Genomic DNA, 17320 nt, shown 5'->3' with positions numbered 1-17320 from the left:
AAAATATAAGTTTAAAACTGTTAATTTTTTTCTACAGTGTACAGTCAAGTCCACGTGTCTAACTAGGTGTTATTTGTAATTTAACAAAAAACCTCTAAAATATAAATTTAAAATTATTAAAACATTTTCATTTTTGGGGTTACAGTGCAGGTCTATATGCATTTGGATATATTTCACTAAGTATTATCTGTAATTTAACAAAAAATTTTTAAACAATTTTTACAGTTATGATGTAGGTTTTTATGTATTTAGACAGATTTCACTAAGGATATATCTTTAACAAAAAGAATGGGGAATTAAGTAAAATATAGGTTAAAAACTTTAAAATCTTTCACTTCTACAGTGTACATCTATGTGTATTTGGACAGATTTCATTAAGTATTATGTGTAATTAAACAAAACAGAAAATACATAAAATAAAAGTTTTTTGTTGTTTTTTTTTACAGTGTACAGTCAGATTTTTATGTATTTATTGACAGATCTGTGAAATATAAGTTAAAAACTTTTAAAATTTTTCATTTTTGTAGTTATGGTGTACGTCTATGTGTATTTGAACAGATTTAATTCAGTATTATCTGTAATTTAACAAAAAAAATTAAATCTGTCAAATTTAAGTTAAAAATTGTTTTTTAATTCATTTTTATAGTTACACTGTAGGTCTATATGGGCAGATTTTTAAAATAATAATAATAATAATTATTATAATTGTTATTATTATTATTATTATTATTATTATTATTATTATTATTATTATTATTATTATGTGTCATTTAACAAAACGGAAAATCCATACAATAAAATTTAAAAACTTTTTTTTACAGTGTATAGTCAGGTTTATATGTAAAAGGGAAAAAAACATTTCTAGTAATCTGTAATTTTGTAAAACGGGGAAATCTGTAAATTCAAAGTTTACAATTTTTTTTTTTTCAATTTTTATTTATTTATTTATACAGTTTATAGCTAGATCTATAAATATTTGGACAGTGACACAATTTTTGCAGTTTTGCCTCTGTAGTCCACAGTGGATTTAAAATAAGAAGAATAAAAGTAAGATTTTCAGCTTAAATTTAAGAGGCTTATCAAGAATATTGCTTTAACCATTTGGGAAATAGACATTTTTATGCATATCCTCATCTTTTCTACAGGCTCAAACCTATAGGTTCACCAAGTTTGAGCAGTTGCTATGTTTTCGTGCTCATTTATTGCACTGGATGTTGCATTTGGGTCTTCTTTTTGGGGGCAAATAAGTTTTTAAATTCTACAGTTCAGATTATTTCAAAGACTAATTCAATGTTTTCTCGAGAAACTCGGGTTGTTTTACTCAAAAACATCACACAAATTGATGATACGGCTACATAAATCTATTTTTATGTGACTGCATCTACGGTCTAAACACATTTTTGTTAAATAAAACTGCACAAATAATGTCTGAAAAAGTAATTATGTCCACACTGTAGTCCAGGACTGAATAGTTGGATGAAAATAGCATTTATTGTTCTAACAGATAAAATATTGATTTAGTAAAGCCCATGTAAAATGAGTGCAATAAAGATGGAAATTACACAAAGATAATATGACGTCTTACTTACCTCTAGGGTGTTTTGCATCACAGGGAGAAACCTGAGCAAGTTGAGGTGTTAAAATCAGAGTGATGAGTGAAATCCTTCAGTATTTAGTTGGAAAATGTTTTATATGAACTTCTCCTGCATGTGTTTCTCAGCAAATGTGTTTATTTTGAGCTCTGTGGAGGACTTTCCCTTCTAAATGACCGGGCAGTTGGCTGATGAGCTGCTTCGTGTCCAGGTGTGGCCAGTTTCCTTGTTATCTCAGGACTAATCAACCAAATCAGAGGTCAGGAGTTGACTCTATGTGACGAAGAAGTGCTCTAAATATGCAGTAAAACTACAATTTGCACATTATGATTGGATAAAATCCAAGAATTACAGTCAGTTTAATACAATCTGTGATAATCCCAGTGATACTAGGGATTTGTAATTATCAGAAAAGGGGTGGTGTTATGTATTTTTTACTATTTTTTTTAAAGGGATTCATTTTGTGGGAGAACAGGAGGCAGTGTTTAATGTTTCCAGGACTTAGATTTTATTTCAGAACTTCCTTGCAAGATTTAATCTAAAAGAAGAAACTAAACATAAAAATATTTGTCGTCAGTGGTAAAAGTGTGAAAATAGTCACATCTCCTTCTTTTTCTCGTTGCTAGTGGGACTTTATAGTTAGTCAGGATTGAACATAAGCTGCATTTTCTCATGAAAACTTTTCAACATTGCATTTTTATTTAAAACAGAAATTGTTCAAATGTATTATTAACATCTTTATCACAATATCTTACCATGTTTTATTCCTTATTTATGTCATTTCCAGCCTGAAGAAATCTGCTGATTAAATAAAAACTCTGTATACAAGTAACTTTGGTACGGCTATGAGTTTAGATCTGGCTTTAATCATGAACTCTCGGTAATCAGAACACTATTTTGTGGAGGATATTGTAGTTTTATCTTATTTATTGTGAATTATATTTTGTTTAAACAGGTTTCTTCTGGCTAGAAATGACACAAACAAGTTATCAGTGACTAGAGAACTACTGCATCAGCTGTTCCTAGTAAACTGTGAATTAAAAAGCGCTGGAACATAGTAGAAATTACTATTTAGAATGAGAAAGAAGCTGCATTTTCTCTTGAATTATTTTTGACATTACATTAAAACATAGAAATTGTTAAAATGTATTATTAGTCACAATATCTTAGTGCTTTGTCACTTCTTTATGTCATTTCCAGCCTGAAGAAACCCAATTTTGTGCCTAATTATGTGTTTATATATAAAGATTTAAAGCAGAATGACATGACGTGCCTTGAAAGTCATTCCATTTTTTTGTATTTCCTGAAAAGGAAAGTAGTCTTATTTATTTGTTTAAGATTTTGTGGGATAACAGGAGACAATCTTCAGTGTTTCTAGACTTAAATTAGATTTTCATATTTTCCTTGCAAGATTTGTTTTAAAAGGGGAAACTAAACATCAAAATACTTGTCGTCAGTGGTAAAAGGGTGAAAATAATTATTCAAATGTATTATTAACATCTTTATCACATTGTCTTACCATGTTTTGTCCCTTATTTATGTCATTTCCAGGCTGAAGAAACCTGTTGGTTGAGTAAAAACTTCATAAATTTGGTATGGCTATGAATTATTTGTGCTTAATTCTGTGTTTATATATAAAGATTTAAAGCAGAATGATGTGATGTGCTTTGAAAGTCATTCCTTCCTTCACTCTCTACTGCATGTCGTCTTTAGGATGAATTATAAAAGCGGTTCGCTGAACAACACAACAGAGGAGCAATTAAGAGTGTGACTCATTGAGCTCCTGATAGGTGCAGTGGCAGATAAATCGCTGATGTCCTTTTATAACAACATTCCCTCGCTGGGAGGGTGAGAGCTGCATACAAACCGAACAAACAGGCAGCAGGGCGAGGCCCATCCACATTCCCCCGTCACAGACCAGAGATGCTGCTGTTGTCAAACTGATGGTGTGGCCTTTATTAAGAACCAGCCGATCAACACGTACAGAACAATGGCAGGTCAAAACGCTGCTGCTTCAGGTGTGAAAGTGACAAACAAAGGCTGAAGTAAAGTTGTTGAGCAGCAGGATTATGTTTACTAACACCTTATTTCTGAGAAGCGATTTGCTGTCGACCTGCGATGAAAACTGCATGTAGAAAAATATCTAATCTGTTCCTCATGACAAGCTGGAACTCAGGATCAGAGTCTGACTGCAGGTTTGTCTCCTTCTACTGGGCAGACTGAGACTACACCATCTTTTATACACTCAATTCACTCTGTTTGGGAAGTTTTGTTTTTTTTGTTAAAAACACAAACGCTGCAAGTGTTTCAGCATGTAAAAATGGAAATCTGACATAATAAATACAGTACTGAAGTAAGCATTTACAACCTGCTCTGCATGTCTATTTACATTTTGAACAAACTGACTTGAGAGTGAAGTGACTTCAACAGTACTTTTTTTGTGCGGAGCTTCAACAGTCGTCGTCTGAAACACAGTTTAGGCATCAACACGGACACAGTGATGATGGAATCGCACAGAAACCTAACCCCAAAGCAAATCAGATAATCATTAGATAAACATATTGATCATGCAGGCAGCACCAGTCACATCGTAGCTCGTCTGTAATGCATGTGAGTGATTCTATTTCGCTTTTTATACAGTTGAATATAAAGAACCATCCTTCTAAAATAACGGTTAAGCAAATATAACAATTGGCTTTATGCAAATATATATTTATAACTGCTAAACGTGTGATGCAAATATACAGATGTTGATTTTGGAGCTTGTGTTCAGCTGGATGGTGACGATGTCAAAGTCTCAGAGCTCCGTCATCAGCAGGGCTCTCAGGATCTTCTCTCTGTCCAACCTAATCTCTTCTCCGCTACAGACGCAAACAAGATTCATGTTAAAACAACCTCAAATAACCTTATTTTCATTTTAATTTCTGCATAAAATAATTCTTAACAACAATAATCCAAACAACATGAACTCTGCATTTCAAAGGGAGAGAATTGTAACTGAAAAAATTATGCTAAATAATTCAAAAGTTTTTCTTGTATGTTTTGTAGGCTCGTTATGAATCACCATTACAGACTTTACATAAAACTTTTAACAGAATATTTGAGTACTCCATGTTATGTAAAGAATAACATTTGACAAATGAGCAAGTTACATAATCTAATGAAAATATTTCTGTAAATGTGGTTTAGCCACAGCAACTTATGTATATTTCAGTGGAATCAGAGGCTTCACAGTCGCTGTTTCTCTGTTAAGCTTGGCTAATTTTAGCATTACTTTTTTGAGGCTAATTTAGAATTACTTTTTTTTAAAAAATGCATCACCATGATGATTACATTCTGCTGCTGTCTTGTGTGAAATATCACAAATTATTTAAAAATGTGTCTTTAAACCTATAGGCAAGTCACAGAAAAAAGGAAAACACAGCCACATCTAGCTGCAATTAGCTGAAGTGCACAAAAGACACAACTAGGCACAGTACTGTAGTCACAGGTTGCCATAATTAGCTTAGGAGCTAAGTGAACTGGAGCCACAGCTAGCGGTAATTAGCTGAAGAGCTAAGTGGATTGTAGACACAGCTAGCTGCAATTAGCATAAATGCTAAGTGGACTCACATCAAATGTAAACTCAGCGAGCCACAATTAGCTGAAGAGCTAAGTGTTATGTAGATACGGCTAGCTGCACTTAGCCGCAATTAGTTGAAGCGTTAGTGGACTGCCACAACTAGCCACAATTAGCTGAAGCACTGAGTGAGCTGTAGCCACACCTAGCCAAAACTAGTTATAGAGCTAGACACAGCTAGCCACAATTAGCTGAAGCACTGAGTGAGCTGTAGCCACACCTAGCCAAAATTAGTTGTAGAGCTAAGTGCATCATAGACACAGCCAGCCACAATTAGCTGACGTGCAAAGTGAACTGTAGCCAGACCGAGCCGCAATTAGCCAAAGAGCTAAGTGCAACGTAGACACAACGAGCTACAGGGTCGTCGTTACAGCTAGCAAAAATTAGCTGAAGTGTTAGCCATGGCTAGCCGCAATTAACTGACATGCTAAGTATGCTATCTGAAGGCACAGCTAACTACAGATAACTGGAGCACCAAGTGTGCTTTAGCCAAATTTAGCCACAGTTAGCTGAAGTGCAAAATTTAAAATTTTCTAGTTCTTTCAATAATTATGCATTCTTGTGGCCAAATATGTTCATATAGTTAAACAGCAAATGACATTATTGTCTTTATCCTGAACAAATACATATTTTGGCCTGAAGCAGAACTTTCAAATGTCCGCAAAGCACAAATATTAACCAGTTAGGATGCATTCAAATTGAATTTAAACTTAAGTTAAATCTTGTGAGATGCTGATTTAATCCTTGTACAATGTATTTCACTATATAAAGTATTTGAATGTGTGTTCAACAGCTGTCAATTTAGTGAAGCAAGAAAAAGACAGTATTAGCTTAAGCGTGCCTCAAAATGTTATTTAAGCAGATATTCACATTTATACGACACTGCAGTATAAATGTGCTGCAGAGAGCAGAGTGCAGGTGTGTTACCTGTCGTTATGGGCAGCAAAGTAAGGGACCAGGTGAGGGATGGAGCTACGGTAGTAAGAAGGGGAGAGGTGAGGGGAAGGCGAAGGAGAGGGACAGCATGGACTACCCAGCTCCAGTGCTGGCATATTATCCACCTGGAATACACATCAGTGTATACAAACACACAGACATGCCTGTGTTTACTTGCAGATAATGCAGAGAGGCTGAACTAATTGCGCCATAAGTAGTGCACTGACAAGCATGCATTGTGAGCTGTTTTTCAGGTGTGTGTGTGTGTGTGTGTTACCTGTGGGTAAATAGACGGCTGTATCTGTTTGTCCAACGAGCTGCTGGACCCAGACTTTGCTGTGCTCTCAGAGGAGATAGCTGCAAGTGCTTCTGGGAGGTTCTCTTCATCCTCATGGTTGCTGATGATGAATAAATTGAGAGACTGAATGACTTGATATGTTCGGGACAAACTGTTATCATCACAGAGCAGAGATAGCAGAGCGTTTGCTTCAAGTGCTCCGTGGAGTATTCATTTCAGGAGGGCAATTTCCCACTCACGGAGGCCCGAGAGCTCGCTGGGAACGCTGCCCGTCAGCAGTAATCACAGGTGATGTGTACTCACAAGCTGAACTGTCGGACCAGTCGTTTCCTGCGGTTGGTGCTCGGGTTGGCTTTGGGCTGCAGCCTCTCTGGCGTTGGGTTGCGGTCCTGTCGATGTGGCGTCTTGTCTGCAGTCAGACTGGATGCTGCCGAGTCTTGGGACGAACTCTGATACCTGAAGACCATCACACAGGAGAGTCAGTCATAAAGCATACAACAGACATGAGTACAGCCCTGTGTAATATCACTTCAAATGGTTCTAAACTGTGTCCCTATCAAGAATTGCATTATTTCTGAGTTAAACAGTAAACTACTCTCTCCTACAGCAGTCAGAAACAAATGCTTTAGAAAGACCATATTAGATAACAGGCCCAGAAGTAGAAATTGCAACAAAAATGAGCCTAATTGCATGGTAAGTGAACAGGAGCCACAGCTAGCAGCAATTAGCTGAAGACCTAAATGCATCTCCAGGAGTTTCTAAAGACAAGTATGTGGCCTGACTTAAATCCAACACACTTCTAGGGTATTTTAAAGGGAAAACAGAGCAACACAACTCGTAAAAAACCTGCAAAGAATCAAAGAACATCTCTCCAGTAACATGGTATCCTCCATTTTGAGAAGGAACATGATGATACTGGGTGTACTTACTTCTGTTGTGTACTGTAATATGCGTAAAGATGAAGTACTGGCCTGTCATTGAGGGTCTCGTTGGCGTTCTTCCCTCTGGGCGTTGTTGGGGCCTCCTTCTTCATTGAAGAGAAGAATGGTGGTTAGATAAAGTAAACAACATGGAGGTCAAATGGTGAGAGGGGAGTGAGATGTGGTTCTGACCTTGAAAGCTGCCTCCATCTGGGCTTTGAGGATGTTGCATTTGAGGTGATCGGGGAGCGTCGCCGGAGAAGCAGGAGGGTGAAGAGACTTCTCCGACAGCTGCTTCTCCTCTCCCTGCCAGATAATCAACAGAAAAGTGAGGAGACTAAATCTATAGGTCAGAATACAGGTCAGAAAAAGAGGATGTGGGGAAACGTGTCCGACCTTGTTGTCGATGTTGACGTGCAGCGAAGGCCAAGGAGGAGAATCACTGTCCGACTCCAGAGCTTTGAGCAGAGACTGAGAGATTTCCATCTCATCTGCTGGGCAGGGAGGAGCTCGACGTTCTGGTAGAAGTTTTATTACACAAAAATATTTTTTAAAATAGTTCAACTTAACCATTAACATCTCTAATACAATGTCTTTAGGTGGTGTTTGTGTCATTTTTAAGCCAGAAGAAACTTATTAGTGAAGTAAAAAGTCATCACAAATCAAAAATTGGACTTTGGTATGAATAATTTGGGGTTTAGCTTTACATGCTCCTTTATGGACAACATAAACCTTGACATGCATTACATGAGATTAGAAAGACATTTTAGTTTTACATTCATATGTTTATAGATGCTTTAGAACATAAATGAAACCAATAAAGAGCCACAAAGAAACAAAACGGGCGTAAACACAAGAAAATGAAAAACTTTCTCTGCAGCTCTGCTGAAACAGACGGCAAATTAATTACTTTCATGGTGCTCTCAGCAAAAAAACACTTTGAAAAATGTCATTGATCACATTTCATAGCAGCAAAATGTTTCATATCAACAATTTCCTCGCATTTCCAAACACACAGTGTTGAATATTTTTGCATTTCAACTGCTTAAAAGAGCAAAAATGTTCAAATTAGTAGGTTGCACAGAAGGATGCCTTTACACAAATGCATGTTTGTAGCTCTACTGCATCACAAAAGAGTCAAGATACAGCAACTGATACATTCAGGAGACTATTTTTACTGTTAGTTCAGAGTCGTTAAATATCACATAACAGTGTTTAAGTTGCTCCCTGCCTTCTAAATATTTATGACGTTGTGACTTTTCTCTAATTGTCAATTGTTTTTAAGGATGTTCTTCTAAAATTTGTTGTAATTTCACAGGTAAAATGTTCAAATTAGTGCCACAAATTCCAATTTGTAGCTCTACTGTATGACAAAAGAATCAATATACAGCAATTTATGTCTTCAGGAGACTACTTTTGCTGTTAGTTCAGAGCTTTTTCTCTAATTTTCTGTTGTTTTTAAGAATGTTCTTCTACAATTTATTTATTTTTTGTGTATATATTCCTAAGTTTGTGTTGTTAGTATCCTAGTGTTCTTCTGTTTTTCTCATTTATATTGTATATATAGTGTATATAGCTCATCTTCAATTTATAGTTCTGTTTTCTTGACTTTTCTTTGCTGCTGTGACCTTGCAAATTTCCCTTTGTGGCTAATAAAGGGTATTCTTTTCTATTCTCTTGTTGTACTTGCACAGGTTGAGGAACAGTCACTTTGCATTTCAACTGTGTAAAAGAGCTAAAATGTTCAAATTAGTACCCCAAATGCCAGTTTGTAGTATGACAAAAGGCATAAATATACAGCAATTTATGCCTTCAGGAGACTATTTTTGCTATTAGTTGGCAGCTTTTAAACATCGTTGTGACTTTTCTATAATTTTTGATTGTTTTTAAGAATGTTCTTCTCTAATTTCTTGCTGTAACTGCACAGCTCGAGGAACAATTGCTTTGCATTTCAACTGTGTAAAACAGTTAAAATGTTCACATTAGTACCACAAATGCTTGCTTGTAGCTCTACTGTAAGACAAAAAAAATCAATATACAGCAATTTATGCCTTCAGAAGACTATTTTTGCCATTAGCTCAGAGCTTTTAAACATCATTTCTCTACTGTTTTTAAGGATGTTCGATAATTTTCTTGTTGTAATTGCACAGGTTGAGGAACATTCGCTTTGCATTTCGCTGCAATGAGCATGAGGCAAACAAAAAACTCTGGAATCTTTTGCATCTTCAAACTGTATTCACCTCCATTGTATTCCTATGGAAACACTGGACTCAAACCCTGAGCATCTTCTAGTGTTTTAGTATGTGGGTGAACTGAAAATCCCATGCTGCCGACAGGCGTGCAGCGCTGAGCGTGAAAAAGAGCATCAGTGTGTAGAGGAGGCACATGGCGGACGCTCTGACAGTACTCACTGTTCTTAGTGTGTGTGTGGCAGAGCGTGTCCTGGCTGTGTGTGTGGCGGCGGTGGCGGTGGTGGAATCTTGCCAGAATACGAATTCTCGTTCTCTTCCACGCTGAACTGATGGTCTGAAGCAGGACCGGTCAGAGGGAAACTGAGGACGACACATGCAACCAAACAATCCCCCCGACAACCCCAATAAAAAGCAGCTTAAATATTACAAATGAATCATCAGTGTGAACGTTGGTATATTTAGTAATGAAACCCTCCTGATGTACAATCAAGCCCAACATTATTGATCTATAGTGAATGCTTATTTGACAAAGAGATTACTTTCATCTTAACCCTCCTGTTGTCGTTTACAAGCACCAAAAAATATTGTTTGAATCCAAAAATTCAGCAAAAAAAATTCCCCAAATTTCTGAAAATTTGCAAAACCTTCAGGAAGGAACCTTAAAAGTTTCCTTTAAAAGTTTTATTTTTTTTAAAAAAATGGCAAGAAAATTCTTGCAATTTTTTTTAAAAAAGGAGTAAAAATCTTCCAAAAAATCCTAAAAATACCTAAAGGGATTCCATATTAATCAGTTAAACTTCCAATATTTTCTTTAAGAACATTCACATAAAAATCAACCAAAATCCAGTGAAATTCACTGGATTTTGGTTGCTTTTTTTGTGAATGTTCTTAAGAAACATTTTTAACATTTCTTTTTTCCACTATAAAATGTTCAAAGATTTCCCAAAAATGTTGAAAATGTAGACATCAGAAGTTTCACTGTGAAAATATTTTTTTCCCCACATTTTCAAACTTTAAAACGGGTCAATTTTGACCTGCAGGATGACACAAGGGTTAAAATTACATAAACAAGTAACAAAAGGCAGTAAGATATTGTGTTGTAGATGCATTATCAATCAATAATCAATAATTGTCATGGTGGCCATCTCCTTGCTAAAACTCCCACAATGCTTTCTGCTTCCCAACAAGGAAATGCCTGTAGACCAAGTGACTGCCTATTTGAGTCATTATAGTATTGAACAGTAACACAAACAGGTTCTACATCTAATCTACAGTATATTTCCTACATGCATGTCGCTCATCTTCTGCCTTATCAGTTAAATTATTAACTGCAATTTTTTGACGAACAGTTAACCGTTGACATCCCTACTTCCTCTCCATCACTCTGCTCTTCACTTCCTCCACACATTCTGGATGGATTCAGGTCTGGACTCTGGCTGGGACGCTCCAACATCTTCTCATTGTTTTCTCTTCACCATTTCTTCACCACGTCGGCTCCATGTTTCACATCATTGTCTTGTTGGAAGCTCCAATGATGCCCAAGGAGCAGTTTTTCTGCAGACTTCCTGATGTTCTCCTCCACAATCTCCATGTTTCCTCTTTTCTCATGATGCCGTTTCCTTCAGACATGACTTGTAACTGAGCAGTAAGTGAGTAGAGAAGTGCTGCAGGTCCAGCTGAGCTTTAGTGTGTCTGTCTTGGAGAAGTGGATTCCTCCTTGGTCTGATCCATGGAGACCAGCCTTGTTCTTGGTCTGCTGGAGTGTCTGATGGACATGTTGCTACCAGAACTGCTCACATTCATCAGGATGCTCTTGGTGCTGATCCTTGGATTCTTCTTGTCCTCTACCATTCTTCCAGTGCAGGGCTCACATCTGTCTTCCTAGCAGCCCTTTGACATGTTTCACAGTGTGGAACTACTTGGACTTTTTCATCAAGCTTCAAACTGTGGACACTGGACCTTGAAAACACTCTGATATGACGTCATAGCCCTTAAACGTCTTGTGAGCAGCAACAACGTGAAACTGGAGGTTCTCACTGAGATCTTTGGTTTTATCAATGACTAGTAACTGACTGAAGAACTACTGCATCAGCTGTTCTCAAGTTTCTAGTGTATTAGAATGCTCTAGAACATGTTAGAAATTAGCAGAAACATCTGGAATGGTGTAGAGGCTGCATTTTCTCAAAGATCTGCAACAATTTTGAGCCGTAAGGATTATTTGGGACATTATATTTTAGGTGAAAATGTAAAAAAACACACATAGAAACAGTTAAAATTCATCATTAACATCTTTAACACAATGTTTTACTGTCTTTTGTCACTTGTTTCTGTAATTTCCAGCCAGAAAAAATGCATTCGTCAAACAAAAAATTGTCTATGAATAATTTGAGGCTTCACTGTAGGAGACAATATGCGGATGTCACAAATGAGCTCCAGTTAGAACACAATGAAAGACAGCAGGTGTTTGTAGTTTTTGCATTTTGCACTCATGAACAGTTTATTCATCTTAGAAGCAATATGGCAAAACTTCCCGAAAGGCATCACGTGATTGGAGTAAACACCAAAAGCGAAAAGGCACAAACACACACTAGGACAGTTTCTCTGTAAACACTCGGTTGATTTAGTGAAATCCACACCCTGACGTAACATTAATGTAATGTTTATTGGACAACCTGAAAGCACAACACCACAAAGGCAGGATTCTACTTCATGTTTCTACTTCACACGCTGAGCTACACGCTAAAACATAAAGCAGCCTCATCCCTAAACCAGCATTCGATATGTGCAGCTCTGGATCCCTTCCACCTGCTGGGAATTACCTCACTCAGCATCACATCGCTTCATTTCACTGCGATTAAAGTGAATTATTTAGCTGTCACGAGATGTCTAAGACACGATGAGAATACAAACGTAATCTTCAAGGCAGATTTGAGATCTTGTGAGTAAACATATTGAAGGATTAAAACACCAACCATGACTACATAAAAATATCCACAAGCAAAGCAAGGCACAAAAAAACCTCTTAAACCTGCTCCTGTCTATGTCTTCTAGTAAATGTCAATGCGTGACGTTGTGTAACTGAGTATGAATGGACATAATGTCAAAAACTAAATTGATAGTGCAACAAAAATACAATTATTGTATTATTGGTCTGTCTTTTTTTCCATTTGGGACCATTATCAAACCCTTAAGAGGCATAATGTTACTAAAATGACTCCTAATCTATGTAAAATTTTGATTTATAATACATTTTTGTTTGAGCAGTAGGTTTCTTCTAGCTGGAAATGACATAAACAAGTGACAAAAGACAGTAAGAAACTCTTTTAGGGATGTTAATGAGGAATCTTGATGTTTTTTGTACATTTTTAAGCAAATGCCATATTCAAAATGTCACATACCCCTTGAAATTGTTGCATGTTTTTGACAAAATGCAGCTTCTATGCCATGCTCTATAGGTATAAACTGAGAATAGTTGATGCAGTAGTTGAAGAAATAGCAAGAACATGGTAGAAATGACCATGATCATCTTTTGGAATGGGATTAAAGTAGTATTTTCTCAAAAATTAGCAACGATTTCAAGGATTATACAGAATTTTAAACATTATATATCCGCATAAATGGTAAAAACCCATGGAAATAGTAAAAGATTTATCATTAACAACGTCTAACACAATGTCTTTTGTCACTTTTTATGTCATTTCCAGCCAGAAGAAACCTGTTGGTATGAAAAAACGTATTATAAATCAAATTTTGGCATGCACAGGAATAATATGGGGCCTAACTGTAGGTGTAAGGCTACAACTTACGCCTTTGCTTTGGCTTTTGACACCATAGAAAGTATGGAAAATCAAACAAAAGCAGCTCCTGTTTGAAACAAACCCACAAATGAACAGAAAAATATCAGTGGATCATTCTGATATTACATTATCAAGCTTAAAACATGATAAATCTAAGGCAAATTTTGGAGTTTTAAGCAGCCTGTTTTCACAATGATTCATGTTTATGCACAACCGACTTAAAGACACCATGACGGCATGTTTGGATTTCACTGACCAAAAGGAAGGAGGAAACTGTTGATAAAACCTGAAGCACTGAGGGTTTTTAAGTCACTTTCAATAGCCTCCATGAGATGCGTAACTTTGATAAGCAGCCAAAACATCAGAGCAAACTACAACAGGGTTATTCCATCTCAAATTATTAAATCATCTTCTGCTCAGACATCTCTGATTTACTTTTTTTTTTTTAAATCATAAATCATGGATATTTAAAGTGGTATCTTTAATCTGTGTAGGAAAACTTTAGTTTTTGTGGTAGAACTTGTCATACCTACTCAATAACTTTTTTTTTTTTCATTTTTGTGAACAATTAGTATTAGTAATGTGACATACAGCTACACATCACTAGTTGACTTCTGCATTATAAATTTTTTGGTGAATTTGTGCTCAAAGTTGAGATTTTTCATGACAGATGCAGTTTTTTGGTCACATTTCAATTCAACCATAATTAGAGATATTTTAATCTACTTGTCCAATATTGTAGATTCTGGATGAATGACACGATGAGAAAAAACTGTGAGAATTTCAGGTTTTTATCTTTAATAGTTCCTGAAATATTGTGGTTCAAACAGCCTCAAAATTCTTTATGCAAAAAAGCCTGCCAAAAGTAGGTCGATGAGCGATTGTATGTCGGAAAGTATTCGATATATGAAGCTAAAATCTCACAAATATCTTCACAAATATCCACATTTTATGCTTTAAAAATACCAGGCTAATCAAAGATGGCTGAGCAGAGATGTAAGCTAAAATTGTGACGATTTTCCCGCTGTTTTTCACCTGTCCCTTCCTCCTCACACAGCATTCAGCATCTGCTCTGAGCGATAAGGTCCTTCTGCACTTTGTGGGATATTTTAAGAAACACACGAGGAGGGAGGTGACAAATGGATGGACTGATGAGGATGATGGAGGCTTCTCTCTTTGGGGGGCGCCGCTCTGTGTCTGAGTCTGGATTTTTTTTCTGGGTTTTAAACAGGGGTCAAAGTGCCGTCATGACTTTGTCCCTGTAAACCAAACTGAAGGATCCCGGTAAGGCGCTGGTGGTTCGCTGAGGGACGGGAGGAAGGCTGGACGTGGGACTCTTGGCCTCAAAGGAAGGCCTGACAGGAAGATGGAGCATCACACGCACATGGACGAAGACAAACACATGTAAAGGGTGTATGAGTGACATGACATGAGATGAGAAAAAGTGTGAAAGACGATGGAGGAACACTGTGAGGAAGCAGCTCCAGGTTCACCTGAGTGGTCTCACCTGTGTGGAGGTGTGTGTCCGGGGGGCTGCAGGTACACTGGGGGCGTCAGCGCCGGGTGGGGGGGATGCCACGGCTCATGACCAATAGGAATGTTGTGTTGGTACTGCAGGAGGAAGGGAAGGAAAACAGGTCAGTTAGTTATCATCCATCCATCCATCCATCCATCCATCCATCCATCCATCCGTCCATCCATCCGTCAATCCATCCGTCCGTCTGTTCATTCATCCATCTATCCATCCGTCATCCATCCATCCATCCATACGTCCTTCCATCCATCCATCCGTCTGTCCATCCATCCATCATCCATCCATCCATCCATCCATACATCCTTCCATCTATCCATCCATCCATCCATCTGTCCGTTCATTCATCCATCTATCCATCCGTCATCCATTCATTCATCCATCCATCCATCCGTCCATCCATCCGTCCGTCCGTTCATTCATCCATCTATCCATCCGTCATCCATCCATCCATCCATACGTCCTTCCATCCATCCATCCGTCTGTCCATCCATCCGTCATCCATCCATCCATCCATCCACACATCCTTCCATCCATCCGTCCGTCCGTCCGTCCGTTCATTCATCCATCTATCCATCCGTCATCCATTCATCCATCCATCCGTCCGTCCGTCCGTCCGTCCGTTCATTCATCCATCTATCCATCCGTCATCCATTCATCCATCCATCCGTCCATCTATCATCTATCATCCGTCCATCCATCCATCCGTCCGTCCGTCCGTCCGTCCGTCCGTCCGTCCATCCATCCATACATCCATTCATCCATCCGTCCGTCCATCCATACATCCGTCCGTCTATCCATCCGTCCATCCATCCGTACGTCCATCTGTCCATCCATCATCCATCCGTCCATCCATCCATCCATCCATCCATTTTTCCATCTATCATCCTTCCTTCCATCCATCCATCCGTCTGTACATCCTTCCATCATCCATCCATCCATCCATCCACCCTTCCATCCATCCATCCGTCCATCTGTACATCCTTCCATCCTCCATCCATCCGTCCATCATCCATCCATCCATCCATCCATCCGTCTGTCTGTCTGTACATCCTTCCATCTTTCCATCATCCATCCATCCGTCCATCCTTCCATCATCCATCCATCCATCCATCCATCCATCCATCCATCCATCCATACATGAGATATGTAGAATCAGGTAATTTTGATGAAATATCACAATTTTAAGATTGGATTTAGCTATTTTTCATGATAGAACCACGTCACCCGAGAAGTTCAAGGAGCATCAGAAACCCGGTAAATGAATCTTAAACATCTGACGACCCTAAACCTCAAAGAAAGAATCATCACATTCTCAACTTTCAGATGGTCCTAAATAATGCGTGATGTGCAGTTCTGTGTGCAAAATTAACCATATCTAAGGTTAAAATCATAATCCATCCATCCATTATCTATACACTGCTTAATCCTCATTAGGATCGTGGAGGGCCTGGAGTCTATCCCAGCTGACATGAAGGCAGGGGACATCCTAGACAGGTCACCATTCTATCACTGGGCTACATATACAAACAATCACATTCACACCTGTGGATAATTTTGAATCACCAATTAACCTCAGCATGTTTTGGGACTGTGGGAGGAAGCCAGAGAACCCGGAGAAAACCCACGCATGCACAGGGAGAACATGTAAACTCCATGCAGAAAGATCTCAGGAAGGTCGGGACGTGAACCAGGGATCCTCTAGCAGCAAGGCAACAGTGCTAACCACTGATCCACTGCCCAGTTAGTTTTCACAGAAATGCAACGTTCATTAATTTGGTCCTGAATCTTGGTTTTATGAAGATCTCTGCTACTTTTACTTTCTCTTTTTGCAAATCTGTTCTGGACGTTGACTGGTAGAGTTCTTTAGGAGCTTTATACATAATTTAGAGAATACTATAATCTACTATGTCGTGAAATTTCAACTATTTAACTGAATGAATAATGGGTTTGCTGGATTATTCTCATGGCTCTTTTCTGTAAAATGAAAACTGACTGGATGTTTGTTAGACTGGTGCATAGGTTTACCAATATCTCCTGCATGAACTCATTATCACTGCAATGCTGCTGCTGAAACTAACCCTGTGTTCCAGATTCTGTTCTTTTTCTTTCTTTTCATAATACAGCTTCCTTTATAACATCTGTTCTATCTGTGCTACTTCATCCTAATATTGCACCTCAAGCTTTGACTTTCTGGCTCATATATCAGTCTGCAGTGTGAAATCTCTCGTCTTTCTGCAGCTCAAGTCTGCCACTATAGTGAGACGTCCAGCTGGTTCGGGAAACTAAAGTAACTTTGTTTGGTTCACGTGACTGAATTCAGATGAAAGACATCTTTTAATTTTGGACACTTTACTGTCTACTCAGTCCTTTTTTCAGAATCAGATTTAATGGACACAACATACAAGGAATTTGGTTTCGGCTGTTGGTGTCAA

The 17320-nt window shown here is 37.9% G+C and overlaps 1 protein-coding gene across 1 annotated transcript in view; it reads right to left on the bottom strand.

Moving 5' to 3' along the window:
• Window positions 1–3524: 3524 nt before the first annotated feature.
• epb41l4b (erythrocyte membrane protein band 4.1 like 4B) overlaps window positions 3525–17320 on the bottom strand; it is a 37124-nt gene continuing 23328 nt past the window's right edge. The window contains 10 exon segments of the mRNA XM_023262576.3: window positions 3525–4453; window positions 6139–6272; window positions 6425–6545; window positions 6749–6901; window positions 7417–7472; window positions 7558–7671; window positions 7762–7883; window positions 9777–9840; window positions 9842–9917; window positions 14862–14965. Coding sequence (XP_023118344.1) covers window positions 4390–4453; window positions 6139–6272; window positions 6425–6545; window positions 6749–6901; window positions 7417–7472; window positions 7558–7671; window positions 7762–7883; window positions 9777–9840; window positions 9842–9917; window positions 14862–14965 — 1008 coding nt within the window. The 3' untranslated portion in view covers window positions 3525–4389.

The sequence above is a fragment of the Amphiprion ocellaris genome, chromosome 9 (assembly GCF_022539595.1).
Source record: "Amphiprion ocellaris isolate individual 3 ecotype Okinawa chromosome 9, ASM2253959v1, whole genome shotgun sequence".
Classification (NCBI taxonomy): Eukaryota; Metazoa; Chordata; class Actinopteri; family Pomacentridae; genus Amphiprion; species Amphiprion ocellaris.
Note: the sequence above shows the minus strand (reverse complement) of the source record. Positions and strands in the feature narration are given on the sequence as shown.